The 17,057-nt window shown below is 41.8% G+C and overlaps 1 protein-coding gene across 1 annotated transcript; it reads left to right on the top strand.

The window, feature by feature from the left end:
- Nucleotides 1–11,310: 11,310 nt before the first annotated feature.
- LOC147336163 (uncharacterized) lies at nt 11,311–12,577 on the top strand. Its single transcript, XM_086286147.1, has 7 exons — nt 11,311–11,471; nt 11,560–11,627; nt 11,705–11,887; nt 12,002–12,063; nt 12,174–12,221; nt 12,302–12,337; nt 12,416–12,577. Exons 1-7 carry the CDS (start codon nt 11,311–11,313, stop codon nt 12,575–12,577), a joined length of 720 nt encoding a protein of 239 aa, XP_086142273.1.
- Nucleotides 12,578–17,057: the final 4,480 nt, after the last annotated feature.

Below are 17,057 nucleotides of genomic sequence, written 5' to 3'. Positions count from 1 at the left end.
GAAGACAAGTTGGCTGTCTTCCGCCAGGTATGGGATATGTGGACGTACCGCCTGGTGATGCTGTTATCCCAGAAAAAGACCTCTGTGTAAATGAGCAGCTCGTCCCATTCAGAGGCAGGTGCAGCTTCAGAGAGTACATGCTGAAAAAGCAGACAAATATGGCATAAAGATTTGGGCAGTCTGTGATTTGAAAACATCCTATGCCTGGAGGCTGCAGGTGTACACGGGCAAAGCAGCTGGCGATCGCTCTGAAGTTAACCAGGGGATGAGGGTGGTCCTGGAAATGACAGAGGGCTCCATGGACATGTCATCACCTGCAATAATTTTTTCACCTCGTTTGCACTGGCAGATGAGCTGCGCAAGAGAAACTGGCTCTAGTTGGCATAATTCGACAAAACAAAACCCAAACTTCCACCTCTTTTGCTCCCAAGCAAAAGGGAGAGCGGTCTTCTCCTCCACCTTTGCATTTACAATGACGCACGCACTCATGTCCTACATCCCCTGGGCAAGAATGTGGTCCTACTAAACACCAAACACTGCAGTCAGGACGTCAGCGATGAAGGGAAAAGAAAGCCCATCATAATACAGGACTACAACCGATGCAAAGGAGGTATCGACAACCTTGATAAGGTAGGTGTCATTATGCATTAATTACGCACCCGTTTATTCATTCTTGCTCATATATTCTTGTGTAAAATATACATTGGTTTGATGTTTTCGGGGTTTTTTTTTTGTTAGATTGTTGGCACCTACTCATGCAGGAGGCGAACAAATTGGTGGCCACTGGCACAGTAGGAACTGTACATCAAAGAGGTGGGAGAAATGATAGTCAACCAGCACATAATGAAGAGAGGGCGCTTTCCCCGCTCAGCCGTTTCAGGCATCGCTACAACTGTGCAGGGTGCTGCTGCAGGCCCCTCTCGATTCATAAAATCCAAGGGCAGGAAGCAGTGCGAGTTTTGCACTGACAAAAAAAGACGAATTGGGAACACCTGCTGCAAATGTGGGAGGTTTACCTGCAGAGACCACAGCCAGTTCATTTGAAGCGTCTGCTCCACCTGTTCTTGTTTATCTTTCAAAAATAAATGTTCTTCTGGTTCAAACTGATCTTGTATTTTTATTTACACAATGTTTTTTTAATTTTAGAACGCAACAAGGTAATAAACATTTAGTGGGGAAAAGTGAAAAACATATACCATTTAGGCTACAATTATTAAATTTACTGTGCCCCTGCAAAAAATTAATAATAATGATGTATCAAAATCAGTGTTGGTGCCAATCTTTCACCCACCTAAAGGCCTAATTATAATAACAATCAAATATTTATTGAAATGCATTTTATGGAAAATATTTAAACCTTTTGTTTTTTCTGTTAAAAAAAACTGTCATGAATGTGTGAAGGCAGGCAGGAAAGGTGGACCCGAGAGCAGAACTCACGGAGGCACAGGTGAATTACAGACTGAACAAAGAACTAACTAAACTGGAAAGCAAATAAACTCGCAGGCAGGCAAACAGAACACACAGGGTGGTATGAGGGTAAACAGACGTTCACAACGCGACAGAACAAAGGAAACACAAGGCTTATATACACAGGGAGTAATCAGGGAATGGGAAACAGGAGGGAGACACAGCTGGGAGAAATTAGGGCTAACGAGACAGGAGGCAAGTGAAACTGAACACACTGACATCAGACATGAATGTTAAATTAATATTAAAATATTAACATATAACATTTTTGCAGCAATTTTTGGGAAGTGGCTGTTTTTTTGGCCTTAAGTTATTTTTAAGGATCTTTTAATTACAGAGTACTCTTAACATACTGCTCAATTGTTGTGTTTGACAGACAGTTCAGAACTTGTCAGGTCAGCAAGACGCCTGCTAAATTTACTCACTTCTACATCTACCACTGTTCAGCCCAGTGTTCAAACTCCCCAAGAGCCTCCCAGGTTTTGTGAAACTAGACGCAAGCAACATATGCACAGATTAACAAAAAACCTTTGAATCATTTGACATGTGTGTTACTTTTGTACTATATAAATTAATTAGCATAAAACAATGAGATGCTTCTTCTGAATATTGTGTCATTCTAGCAGAATATTGTGTCAGGAGAGATGGTACACATATTTAAAATATGCTCTAAATTGCTAGGAATAAAAATAGCTACTTGACCTGACTAACTATTTGTGTTAAAAGAAATGGTTGCAGGCTTGGAGCAACGGTCATTGAGAGTGACCAGACTGCGAAGGCTCCCAAATATTCCTTGCTGGATCTTGATCAAGGAAACTTCCAGTAGGCCTTGCTTACATGCAGTGGGGTCCTTGTCTGTGTGTACACACAAACACACATTTTGGAAATTACTTGACTGATCTTATTTATCTCTTCTCTCACAGTAGTACTGGTGAAATTTCTGCTGCCTCAAAGATTGGTGTTACCAGTACTTGTGCAATGGAGAGCTTTTGATTGAAAGCATTATGAGAGGACGATGTCTGTGATGTTCATTATACTTCTATTATCTCTCAGGTATTAAGTTTTATAGGTTTCACTGCTCTAAAATGTTTGGAATTACATGTTTGTGGCACAGATTGTACCATCTCTTGTGTGTGTTTCTGTCCTTTAAGATTGAGTCGGCCGCAGAAGATAAAAAGACAGAACTCACTGTTAATATTTAAAAGAAAGAAAAAATTGTTTGGTAAAATTGTTTTACTCTGTTTTTCCACAAAAACTTTTTTTTCTTTTTAATTTAACAGTATGCAATTTTTTTTCTTTCTGCATTTCAATGCTGTTGTTCTTCATGCCATCCTTCAGTTGGTGCCTCTTCCCACCCAGCTACGTGATGGTCTAAAACTTCATGGTCGTACTGATCTACTGAGCCAGTACCCAAACATCTGCCAATCACTGTTTTTGTCCCTGGGGTGGAAGTTAAGGTGAGTAAATGTTGACTTTAGAAGGGAAACCACTTGTAATTGTGAATAGTGGTTCCAAGTACTCTTACCTTTACTTTTTATAGACTGTAAGTCCCATAGTAGAGTACGCAATTAATGGTGGGACTGGAAAAAGAATATTCAAAATTGTCTTAAGTTGCATAGATAACATACATCTAATCTAATTTGTCATGTTAAGAAACCCACATTACTCCACTGCTCACAATCAAACTATTTAAGCAAATAAAGAAAAATATTTAAACAAGGTATGATAATAACTTATCAAAATTGTTTGGTCTCAATTGAGAGGGTCAGAATAATAGTGATGGGATTTCCGGCTCTTTTTAGAGATCCGGCTCTTTCGGTTCGGCTCACTAAAAAGAGCCGGCTCTTTCGGCTCCGAACCGGCTCTTCGGGTTGTTTTGTTGCTTTAATTAATTTATTATTAACAATAATATGAAATTATGCACAAAAGGAATTACTAACGTAAAAAAAAAAAAGTGGTTTTAGTTATATATGTTTATATATAAATATATGCGGTGGCCCCTAGAGACAAAACACGTACAAACTTCAAAACACAATTCTAGCATGAACTGAACTTCCAAAGCAGAGCTACTAGATCACTTAAATTACACAATTGAAAGCATGTGTGTATTGTTTCTGTATTTATACACAGGCACTCATATATATTCAAATAATTTAAAAAAAAGTTCATTTACCTGTTACTACCACACACCAAATCCGGTCGTTGGTACTTGCTGGTTTGTGTAGCCACAAGATAACAAAAGCTCAACACTGCGCCCAGCATCCTGGAGCACTTCTGTTGTCTTTTACGTGTTTTGGAGTTTTTACGTGTTTTGGAGTTTGTACGTGTTTTTATGTGTTTTGGAGTTTGTACGTGCTTCAGAGTTCGTACGTGATTTGAAGTTTGTATGTGCTTTGTCTCTAGGGGCCACCTTAAATATACTTTTATTTATTCACTCCACATAAAATGTAACAAATAAATCATATAATACAAAAATCAACTATTCACATTTCAACTTTTAACTATTTAAATTTTCAGCTTTTTCCTTTTACAAATTTAAAGTGAAACAACACAAAACACTGCAAACCACAACACAAATATAAATTAAAATATGAAAACAAAAAGAAGATGCATATTCTCTGTCATATGGGCCTGCATGAATAAACCTTCTGAATCCTTTATCATCTGCAACCGAAAATAGTTGTGGATGATTACTATACCTTTCTAATGTGACGTTGTTGTCCCTGGCTCTCTTTCTCTCTCTCTTCCTCTGGGTCTGTTGCTGGGCTACTGAGTGTATTTACCGCCCCTCCCCCCTCTGCCCAGCATAAAGCACAAGGCTCGCGTGCGGAGTGAAGCGGGAAAAAAAGTGCGAGAGAGAGGCTGAGAGAAAGAAAAAAAAAAAACCCATGTGACGGCTCGCGATAAGGAGCCGGCTCTTGTCGTTCACGTCAATGAGCCAGCTCTAAGAGCCATTTCGTTCGAGAACGACCCATCACTACAGAATAACATACAACCATCAATAGTGAGCTACAAAGAACGTGACGTTAGCTTGATAGCATAATTGCCTACGTCATTTTTTTGTGTTTTCGGAAAACAAGAAAAAACTAATTTTCTAAATATCACATGCATATTTTTAATTGATATTTTCACAGAACATTTAAGTATATGTGAGGAAAAGTATGGAAAAAGAACAAAACCCAACATCATTTCTTTTGTCTAATAAAAGTGACTTAGGCAGATTATGCCTATGACTTAGGCAGTTTTTCTTCAAACTATAAAATGAACATGACATACTATAATGTAACCATAACACACTGTAACTTTTCAATTTTAATCACAAAATGGCAGCTAGAGTAAGGAGACTTACTCACTTCACCTCACCCACCCATTAATTTGCAGAGGAGGCCTGTAGGCTCATAAAAGAGGTGTGCGTGTGTCTATGTGTGTTTGTATCTGTCTGTGTGTGTTTGTCTCTCTCTTCTCTCTCTTTCTCTTCGTGTGCGGGTGTGTGTGTGTGTGTGTGTGCGCGTGCGTGTGTGTGTGTGTACTATTTGGTAGGCTATGTATACTACTGATGAGGAAGATCATCATAGTACTTGTGGGCCACTCTTGGTAGTACATTTTTCATTGACTGTAAGTCACTGTATTTCCTCAGGGTGATGGGCAACTGAGCAGGAAAGAGTGGGATCCACTTGAATGGCTTGTTGTCGGGTATGCTGATGCGCCGAGGCAGGTCTTCCCAGTCAGATTCAAAATCCAGCTTGTACCTGATCCGTCCATCAGTCAAGTACTGCAAAGCCCGGAGGTCATGGACTGTGGGGTCCCCAACTTTTTTGCCGGGTCGAATATTGGTGACATAGGTGCCAGATAACTTCATGAAGTCATTGTGGTATAGTTGAGTCACCCTGTATGGGGATGGATTAATGCGTGCAGCCTCAAAGATGACAACGTAATCTCGTGGAGTGTAAACGTCTTGCACAATGCGCCGTTCAATTAGACTGTGCATGGAGTCACACTCCATCTGTGTGTGGCCTGCAACTAGAAATTTCTGCTCAATGCTGACACCATGCTTCATGGCCAGGTAAAGGTAGGCGTTGCTGATGGTAGCACACCGGTTCTGATACCCGCAGCCATCACTCCAGACAATGACTTTCTCAATGTTTCTGTTGGCCTGTAGGACAGACTCAAAGTGGTTGGACTGCAGATGTGCAAAAACCTCACTGCTGAGGGAGCCTTCATGTTCTTCCCAAGCATAACAGTACCCATCTCTGTTGTTCATGTTGAAGCAGGTAAAGTTGTGCATCTGTAATTTAGTTTTGTAGTACATTGTACTTGCTTTTGTCTGGGGGCAAAGAAGAACGCGTTGAAGGTCCATTGTCCACACTGAAAGTGTGTCACTGGATTCATTTTTGTCTGCAGCCTTTTCAGCTTGAGCCTGACTCTTCAATCTCAAGTGTGTAGCAAGAGCATCCTCATCTGTATTTCCTACCTTGGCACTTACACAGATGTCACATTGGTCTTTTTTTGGAATGAACACAGAGTAATCCTGCTCTCCAAAAACCTTCCGAAAGTATGTCTCACTCACAGCACGCTTTCCATTCTCATTGGCAGCATTCTGGTATTCCTTGTGAAGCTCTCTCAAAACTGTTCCTGGCTCCAGGAACTTCTTGTTCTGATAAGAGGGAACCTGGCGGCAGTAATGGGATGGGACTGTAGGTGAAGGAAAAAAATGTCCATCCCGGTTTTCCCTCCAAGGCACGAGCGATAAGCAGAGTTCTGTCCTTTCCTTCTAAGATTCCTAATTATTTAAAGTAACACTCAGGTATGCCATTCAGCGTGTTAGTACGAGCTCGGGAGCAGCTTGGGAGAACAAGAAAACAGAGACTGCTTTAGGTTGCCTTCCCAATCGACTCAAAGGTTTATTTAGTACATAACAGCTTATATAGAGGAAAAAAAGGTTCGTGTGTCAGCAAGTTCTCAGTTCAAACCGGTACAGACCAAATAAGGAAACGTCTTCCTGCCTTGTGAGCAAAGAAGTATCCTGTGTGTAGTTTATCAGTTCAGCTACAATTTATGATCATCCCAGCAAAATACACTCCTAGACATAGAATACAGAGTTCTTTCATTAGTGAATTCTGAAACAAACCACCTGGCCTTTAACGAGCCTTTTTCTAAGAGATAAAGAAAAAGGGAGGATGGGAGTAAGGAAGTGGTCTCGTCTCTGTGGTATTTTCGACCTTGGGGTACCAGCCTGTGAGTCTTACACATTAATTCTTGGGTCACAGAGAAAGAGAAAAACAACTAGTAAATGGGCCTTATTGAGTAACTCTTTTCTGTATAATATCACAATAAAGCAATATCCTGTAAATGCTACCATGGTATCAAAATATCACAACAGTTCTCTCCTTTTATCATGAAATGATAACATAGTATAAAGACAGAATGTAATAACATAATATAAAGACAAATCATAACTGTAACTGGTCCTTCGAGCAAGCTTAATATCAAAAATTCTGAGAGCGTATACATGGTATCACACAACAGACAATAATCATCAAAAACAAATAATACATGCTGCAACGGTTACAAAGGCTACAATTAGTTTCTTCCATTTTCCAAACGTGTCCTGTAGCCACTTGTCTAGCCACTGACCGTGGCCTGTATTGGCAATTAGTTCTATCTGCAATGCTTCAAGTCTATTCATAGCTTGTGTGAATGAACCGTTAGGAGCGGTATTATTGGGAATGAAAGTACAACATACATCAACGGTCACTAGACCACAGGTACCGGTCCAATTAACAGGTAAAGCTAATCTAAGGGTATTATTGCACAACCAATAAGCGTTAGGGATTGCTCTAGTTAGGCGCGTGACCATATGTGATTTAACTAACTCCCCCCAGTCAGTATCATTTAATACACCCTCTGGGGGAACAATGATCGAGTCTCTGCTCGAACTTGAACTGTGTGTGTGTTCCTCCAGATATGATACAACTTCAGCCACAGAGACAGCTAGCCATGTCTCATTACAGCGTGCACCTGGGGAGTCAGAGAAGAATGTATAGTTATCCTTTGTATAATCTATGTGTGTGTCTGGGCCAGTTAACTTTAGTCTGCGCAGACATATCATACTAGTATTAAAATGGAAAGGGATCTGTCCTAGGGGCAGTGAGGGTTTTAACCTATTCTTGGGGCGTTTCATTGGGGCGCAGGTCCCTGCGGTGTCATTAGATAACTTCAATAATTCGCCTAATGGAGTCTCAGGGTTAGTTGGTGTGTGTGTGTGTCTAAGTAGGCAGTCGAGAGGGCTCAGAGTCAACTGTAAAGTGTCTTTAAGGAGAGCATTATCTCCGCCGATGTCCTCTAGTCCCTCAGTGAGGGGGAAACCGGATATGGGGTATCCTACTATTACCTGTTCTGGATTAGCCTTTGAACAGACATAACAGTTACTGTTTCCTAAATCACGAGCGGCTGTTCTGGCATTTTCATACCAGGAGTTGACTCCTGTTCTAGAGGGCGCATAAGATGGTTTATTAGTGGCGTCTATGTTGCTATTTACTGATTTTAGGGAACGTAATGAGTGCATTAAGTAGGTGTCTTGCAAAATAGAGCATGAGGTATAGTCAGCAAAATATGACCTGCAGAAATGTGAACATGGTTGCAGTCTACAATACAAAATAGCAAAGAAAAATCCTAAGGTTAATGCGATAGATACGATAGATAACCTAAATATATAAGAAAGTATATAAGAAAAACAGTTCTTCAGTCGTCTCCTGGCCTGGTCCCAGGTTCGAGAGACATTGAATAAGGGTCGTATGATGACAATGGGCATTTCATTTTCTCCATTATCAGGATGGAATGAGTCTAGCTTTATCAGGTTAGACATCATGTGGTACTTCCGGCTTTCTGTTCCTGCTGGATGTTTGAGTACCTTGTTGTTGTTCTTTCAGGCGTTGTGTGTTAATCAGTGATTGTGTGTGTGTATGTACATTGGATCCTGGCGCTGGCTCGCCGGAGATGTCGTCTACCCGTGTGTTTATTTGCTCTGGTTCCGGGCGTTGGCCCGCCGGAGATGTCATCTGCTTGATCCGACGCCTGAGATGGTCCGATTGGGCTGGTCTTAACCCTGCTGGCATGAATCCACTGAGGTTGTCCGTCTGTGAGGATGCTGGTTCTTCGTCACTGCCAGTACAGTCTGGGGCTGGAACACGCGCGGCCTCCCAAAGTGTCCTTGGTTTTAGCGACTTCACCAACACGCATCTCCTTGTCTCCACTGGTGGAACTGTGGAGGGGAAAGGCTGAGAGAGACAAACTTTCTGATAGTTATTATTCAGTTTTTCTACCAGGTTGTAGACATAGTCGGACAATGCAATATCTACATCACCTTCTAATAGCGGTGCCCCTCTGGAGGCTGACCATGGTGTTGGAAACGGTCTTCCCATGATTATTTCAAATGGAGATAATTTGGTTGCTGCGGATGGAGTCATTCTAATCTCGCAGAGGATTTGAGGAAGTAATTTGACCAGAATCAGAATCGTGAGATTTTGAGCCAAAACGTCTTCCATCAGTGAGAACTTTGAAGATGAAACGAGGCTGGGTCTTCCAACATGACAATGATCCAAAACACACCGCCCGGGCAACAAAGGAGTGGCTCCGTAAGAAGCATTTGAAAGTCCTGGAGTGGCCTAGCCAGTCTCCAGACCTCAACCCCATAGAAAATCTGTGGCGGGAGTTGAAAGTCCGTGTTGCTCGGCGACAGCCCCAAAACATCACTGCTCTCGAGAAGATCTGCATGGAGGAATGGGCCAAAATACCAGCTACTGTGTGTGCAAACCTGGTAAAGACCTATAGTAAACGTTTGACCTCTGTTATTGCCAACAAAGGTTATGTTACAAAGTATTGAGTTGTATTTTTGTTATTGACCAAATACTTATTTTCCACCCTGATTTACGAATAAATTCTTTACAAATCCTACCATGTGGATTCATGGATTTATTTATTTTTTTTTCCACATTCTGTCTCTCACAGTTGAAGTGTACCTCTGGTGCAAATTACTGACCTCTGTCATCATTTTAAGTGGGGGAACTTGCACAATCGGTGGCTGACTAAATACTTTTTTGCCCCACTGTAAGTAGATACCAAAAGGTTGATTCTGTTCATCTGGATGAAGTGTTTTCAGTGGGAGAAACGTTTCATCACTCATCCCAGCGAGTTCTTCAGTCTCAGCTGACTGCAGGTTCCCCCAATCTTATAAACAGTACATTTGCACAATGACTGAAACTAGCACCACTGAATGAACAATGGGCTGTGAAGTCAGTTCCTTGATCAATATGCAAAATCTCATGACCAATGATCAACAACCACTGATCAGCTGAGACTGAAGAAGTCACTTGGATGAGTGAGGAAATGTTTATCCCACTGAAAATGCTATTTCCAGATAAACAGAATCAACCTTTTGGGTTGGTTACATTTGCATTATCTAGCTATCTTCGATAGGGATATATAGAGAGACAATTAGACATATATAGATATACATATATATCATATTTTGACCAACACTGACAGAGGATCTATTTACATTTCAAAACCTATAATTCTAAGCATTTTGTTACATTGCTTTTACATGTTGGTACAAACATATGGCTTCTTCATACCTCAATGTTTGTAAATGAGGTCGTGTGCAGCTGCGGACCATAAGCAGACTGGTTAAGTTTGACATGGGAGACCTTTATGTGATCTCCCACGTGAAAGTGCTGCATTGCTGCCTCTCTCCACAGAGACACTGTCATGGTATAACAATCCTGAAATCACAAACATGACAGAATAAAAGATGTTTTCATTAATTAATACGAAAAGCCACTAACACCAAAACCAAGCCTACAAGCTAATACAATCTGCTCATCTACCACCAATCTCAAATATGCCAAATTACTTTCACCACTTTCAGTTGTTTCCGTGAGACAACCTTCCTCACTGCCACACACTGAAAATTCAATTAAAATACAATGTCAGGAATAGTGATTGTATAGATCTGTGATGGTTGTTTCTTTCTTGACTAATCTCAAACACTTACCTCCACGACCTCTTTGTCCACTGACATAAGCCCCCCCACAGTTGAGCTCGTTCTCAGTGGCATTACAGGGGCAAGGGAATGCAGAAGGTCCTCCGCTTTTGCCATAAGCTCTTCAGGGACTGGAAGGACAGCTACCCTGAAAAACTGAGTCTTGGCAGTTATATTTATCACGTAAGGGGGATTTGTGCCTCTGAGCTCATGTCCCCCTCCAGGACTTTTGAGGAGAACTCCTCAAACAATGCTATTTTTATGACCATCTCCCCATCGGAGATGGCTGCCACCTTGTTTTTTTTTTGTTTTTTGTTTTGTGATGAGTGGTTTAGCCACTCCATCCTGTAGGTCCCAGGTGATGACCCTGACCCTGTCCCGCATTTTTAAATCCCAGATGTGGATGGGTGGGGGCTGGAAGTAGGGTGTCTCCGGGAGGTTGTAAATCAAAGTCAAACAGTGACCACATGTCTTCTTGAACATCAGCAAAACAGATGGGCTCTTTTCTGTGTTCAAAGAATGTAACTGCAGATGAAAATTATGTAGATGAAGTAGAATCAACAGGAGAAGCAGGGCTGGGGCCCGTTCTTCGTACGTCGCTTACTACATCCAAGATCAAATGACAAATCCAAGACCAAATCATCGCGCTAACCGTGAGCTCGCTAATCCGGTTCTCCGAACACACCTGCTGTTGACGATTAGTACAGCTGGATGAAGTAATGTCAGATCACTGGGTGTCGTAAAAGGAGCTACGCATCGATAGCAGAAACATTGATCGGCAACCCTCTGATTGGTCGGTGAAAATGTCGAAGGAGCGCGCCCAGTATTTCTCCGCAGCAGAGCAAGAACTCTTGATTGAGGGATTTCAGGAGTTCCAGAGTGTAATTAAAATGCAAGGGAACACTGCAAAGGCTGCAAAAGCAAGGAGAGAGGGCTGGCAGAAAGTTGCTGACAAATTAAACACGTAAGTAATTCAACATATTACATGACACCATACCATATCATATTATATCATATCAAATCATATCACATGATATCCTCCTACACATTAGAGCCACAAAAGGACCCACCAGAACATGGGAACAAGTAAAAGTGAAATACAAGAACATTCTACAGAATGGTAATATCTATCACTCATATTGCTGTCAGTCTCTTGAAAAGACACCCTGAAACAATCCCTGTGTTTGTGTATAACAGCAACCAAGAAAAGGGCAGAGCAACAAAAGACAGGTGGTGGTCCTGCACCCCCTCGTCACACCCCGGCAGAGGAGCTGGCCCTAAGGTTGAATGCCACCAGACCCATTGTTGAGGGCATCCCTGGGGGCAGCTCTTCCACAGACCAGAAGCCGGGGTGCAGTAGCAGCAGCACCTACATAACTGGTGAATGGGCTCATGATTCCATTTGCACAATGTAAAATATTTGATTGTTGCCTTAATGAAAATGCTATTCGTATTTTGACATTCATTGGCATTGTGGGTTTCCTTTGTGTGTAGTGTTACATGACACTCCATCACTTTTACCTGTTCCCATGGAAGGGGTGACTGGAGCATGCATAGTAAGTTGGGAGATATATATATATATATATATATCTGTCCCCACCCAATTGTACAGAACAATAGGCTGTACCACGTCCCTTTGTAACACCATTGTGTTTCCATTGCACAGGACTGTGACGCAACCCTGTCAGATGACTGTGGTTTGGAGGAAGACCCTGTGAGTACATGCATGAATTGGCCTGAATTGCCATCTACTTGTGCACTGTCATGTGTGTCTGACTGCAGTATGATTTGCAGGCCAAGAGGCCGGCAGAGAGGCCTGCTGATACAGAGGTGGGCAGTGTTGTGATTAATTTTACTGCCTATATGACATGTATTCCCCGTTAAATGTTGTCACTACAATTGAAACAGGGTGACATTCGTCTGCTCTACAAGAGAAGTCTCCAGCAAAAAATGGAGTACACTGAGCTGAAGAAACAAAGGCTCCTAGGTGAACTCGAACTTCAAGCTCTAATGAGGCAGAAACTTCAACTGGAAATCAAGTTGCTTCAAAAGGAACTTCAGAGTAAGTAAGAATACACTTTCATACGGAGCACTATTGATGACCTTGCATGACACAGTATATATGATTTGTTTTTCCAGGCAACTGATGACTGGCTTGTGTGTGATGAGACAGACAAAGATGCTCAAATAAACGTCAATAGAAAATATGTTATGTCATGATTTAATTATTCGAAATTGTGTTGCACAATTCTGTCCCGTGCAGCTCTGCCACTAGGTTGGTCCAAGTGCACTGGCTGGAGGTCATCATCAGGCTGCACCTCCACCACGGGAGTCCTCTCTTTTCTGATGGTGGCAATGTTGTGCAGTACGGCACATGCAACAATAATGTCACATGCCCTGTCAGGTGCAACCCTCAGGCGTTTCAGACACTGAAATCGTTCCTTCATTTGCCCAAAGGTCATTTCAATGCGTGCCCTTGTCCTGGCTAGAGCTGCATTGTAGCGGGTTTGTGGCCCAGGGTTGGGGTCAGGGAACGGTGTCATGAAGTACTGCCTGCATGCATAACCCCTGTCTCCAAGGAGAATCCCATCGTAGGCCCCTGTGTAATGGAGAAATGCTGTTATGTTAGGCCCGAAATGAGTGTGAAATATCAGAATAAGCCTCTTTTTCTTACCACGCTCGAATAATGTGCATAACCCTGACTCTCTGAAGATCCTTGAGTCATGCACTGATCCGGGCCATTTAGCTTCCACATTTGTGATATGGCACATAGAGTCACACACCATCTGGGAGATTACATTATATGTGAACACACTCCTCCCATTATATATTGCCATCTGGAATGTTAGTATTACTCACCTGCACATTTATACTGTGGACCCCCTTTCGATTGACAAAATCCCCTTTATTGGGGCCTGGGGGGGCCTTGATCGCAATGTGTGTGCAGTCTATGGTACCAATCACATTCGGAAAGCCTGCGGACAATCGAGCTACAGTTACCGACATAGGTCATGATTGCATCACATTCACTATCGAATTTACTGTACCTGCAATGGCAAAAAAGCCCTGTTTGACAACCTGTGGTCTTAAGTGGCTTGGAAAAACCACAAACGCACCCAGGAAATGCTTGAGTGCCAGGTACACTTTGCGAATGGCCCGGCAGACAGCACTCTTGCCAACGTTCTCTGCGTCTCCAACAGCGTACAGAAATGTGCCACTCGCAAAGTAACGCAAGGCAATGCACACAGTTTGTGCAGTTGTTAATGCCCGACTACGGTGAGTGGTACTCTTAACATGGGGATCCAGCAAGTTGGTTAGGTAGATGATACCCTCACGGGAAAATCGGTATCTCTCTATGAGCACACTGTCGCGCTGAGCTAAAGGATCCTGTCTATCCCGCAATATACGTTGGATTCTGAAAACTCTCCTTATCACTCTTGCACCTTCCGCAATGGGTGGCTCGCGTACAAACGGACAGGACATGGCTGCGATAGACTTCCCACTTCCACCTTCGCTTTTATAGCCGTGGTCTCCCATCTTGATTACACGACGTAATTTGCTGTTACTACTCTGACATATGAGTTGCATCTGGCGTGATCACCTACATGACATAGCTTGATTAATAGTGCATTTCCCTTTTTTAGGAAATGACCTGTATGTATCTGTGTGACATCAATAACAGTATCAAGTGCTGCATTATCTTTAGTTACATTGATGATGTCTATTTCTGGTGAAACAGTGGTGGGATATCGCTGTTGCTTTCGTATACATGAGGCGGACATACCTGAGTGGCCGCGATCTAATCCTGTTTACATAAAGTAAGCCTGCTCCCGAGCAGGTTTACGCTTACGGCTCTGTTGCTATGACAGCAAGTCCCGGATGAGCTTCGGGGAACCGAACGATCCAAGATCACGCGAAATCGTCAACAATCAAATCCAGCTAACTTACTTAGCGACGTACGAAGAACGGGCCCCAGGTCTTTTTAAATAGAAGATCAGTGCCGGGGTCTGCACATAGACAGGAGGGCTGCTGAGATTGTGAGAAGGTGAAAGGATCAAGTTGAATTCAATGATCGTCTCTGTTAAAGGTGACCTCAGTGCGGAGCTGAATGGGTGCAGCAGAGGCAGCCAGTGACAGGAAGTGGGGACCTGATTTCCTTGACACACAGGTGTATTGAGTGATGTCTGTGTGTTTGGATTCTGCGCACACACTGATTGCTGGTGAGGCACTTTGCTAACATCTAGCTGTGGCTGCTGATCTGGGTCCTTCACAACTGAATAAGAGGAAGTGGATGGCTCTCTCAGCTGGCCTCATACAAAGCCTCTTGGTTTGCTGTGCTTCATCCTTGGATTCAACTGCAGATGCTGCAAAACAAACAAAAACACCAAATTATTGTCTTGTTTTTATCACATTTTGCAATAAAAATAACTGAAATGGTTTTTTCACTTGTGCTAGATGTGTGAGATGTCTTTTCCTCTTTTTGCCCTAAATACAAACACATTCGAATTTTAAAAAGTGATTCAAACGCTTTGCTGTGAATGTTTCATCATTTAGAGCAGCGATGGGCCCATGTATGAACTGCATATTGGCCCTTTGGACGTATGTAGTTGTCTTTGGTAGACCACGCTGGATTTTCTTTGGCATGACGACATCTTTCTGTTTCCGCCTGATCAGAATATTTCCTATGCTCATCCTTTGAAAGTGACTTCCACTGTGGACAGAAGAACACAAAAAAACACTCAGCACATAGAAATACACAGGTACACTGCTACTTCACATAGCTACAGCATGCATGCACAAACACAGGCATGAAATATTAGGAGATGCATAAATATATGGAGAGTTACAAACTTACTCTCTCTCCCACGACTGCATTTAGAGCTGCTCTCTCAGTGACGTTTAGTTCAGCTTTGACCTTTGGCCTTTGCTCCTTAGGATAAAGCATGAAGACGTTTGGTGGCTTCTTGATGTATGGCCTGTCTTCATCTTGTTGGGACACAGAGTAAGAGCAAGCAGATTCTGCGTGAATCATTGTAGTCAGTTTCCAGAAAAAACAGCAGAGAAACTTACTTTGGAGTGGAGCTGTCGGGTGGAGGAGATACAAAATCACACACCTTCACACCGTGCTTACAGATATACAGAGAGACAGATACACAGCAAATTCAAAAGTGTTAAATGTTTCGGTGTTAGTAGTCTTCTTGCAAAAGTAGAGTTAATTTTACTCTAAGCAGAGTCACATTCTTTTAATGTAACTCTGAGGTGTAAAATGATAGTAGTTAAAATCGAGTGTTAAAAATGAGTGTTTCTATGTCAAATCTGGAGGTGTTACAATGGAAACATTAACTCTTGACCTCTTAACTCTGAACTCCTAGAGGGGCTATGACACCAATAGAGTAAATTCACAGACTCCGCCCCCAGCACGGCTCCAATCGAAGCTGAAGTGAAGCCGTTTCAGAACAGTTTGCTCTACATATTTGAGTTGTTTGCCATGCTTGGTAAGTCATTTTTTCAAAGATTGTTTCAATTGTTATTAGCTTTTACTTCTGTGGCTCTTTGGAGTTGAGACAAAGCTGTGTGAAAGGCATTAGCCATGTTGCTCGCTGATAGCATAATATTCTGTTTTAGCTAGCTGAAAGGTATTGTTTGCAGGCAAATACCACAGCCTTGAAAAAAAGCTTGCATGTGAATTTTCAGTCAAACCTTTGGTCAAATACACCTAAAACAATGTCTAGAATGTGAAATGTTGGTATAATGGTGCTACTCGAAGCCTGAAAATGATCTCCCATAAAAATTTAAAAAACAAAACGAGCAAACAGCAGTAGCAGGCGTCCTGACTGGGTTCTACGTTAGCATTTAGATCCCTCCAGAGTTTTGTGCACACGGTTTAGGTAAAAATTAAAAAGGTTGAGGTTTTACATTTAGTTCAGTATAACCTGTTGCCTGTGTCCTTGTCTTTTGGGAAAATACTTTACACAAGTAATGGCTCAAAGAGGATTCCTTTTTTTTTTTTTTTTTTTTTACTGTGCTGCAATTGTTTACTGGATTATTTGTGCCATTAATTAGTGTCAACTAATTTTTATTCAATCTCCGCACAGGATATGCTTGTGAAGATGGAATATGGGGGAGAGCAGAAGTGCGTTGAAGTTCCACAAAGGGATGAATGAAGGACATGCATATTGTATTGAAGAAATAAGTGATGAGAATGCTGTTATTTGCATTTACTATGTCAGACCTTTTGATAAACAAAATTCTAATGAAAGTGAGAACATGTATACTGTTACATCTTTCAGAAAATGTTTTGAAATTGTGGTGCACAGTTCAGAATAAATGTTTTTCAAAAACCATTGCGTCTTTTTAGTAAATGTTTATTTCCAAAAGAAATTTCTAGAAGTTCAGAACAGTAAAATTCCCGCTTTTTAGAATGAATTAGAAGATAACTCTTACGTAGTTAAACTAAAATACTCTTTGAGAGTTAATATATAAACTCTTAACACCAAGTGTTAAATTATCAACTCCAGACAGATTTGGTGTTTAACACTAAATCAGAGTT

The sequence above is a fragment of the Aulonocara sp. 'chitande type north' Nkhata Bay genome, linkage group LG3 (genome assembly GCF_057382095.1).
Source record: "Aulonocara sp. 'chitande type north' Nkhata Bay isolate Kocher_YH1m ecotype deep benthic linkage group LG3, A_spYH_male_GT1.1, whole genome shotgun sequence".
Classification (NCBI taxonomy): Eukaryota; Metazoa; Chordata; class Actinopteri; order Cichliformes; family Cichlidae; genus Aulonocara; species Aulonocara sp. 'chitande type north' Nkhata Bay.
The sequence above is the reverse complement of the archived record's forward strand: the minus strand, read 5'-3'. Positions and strand labels throughout refer to the sequence as shown.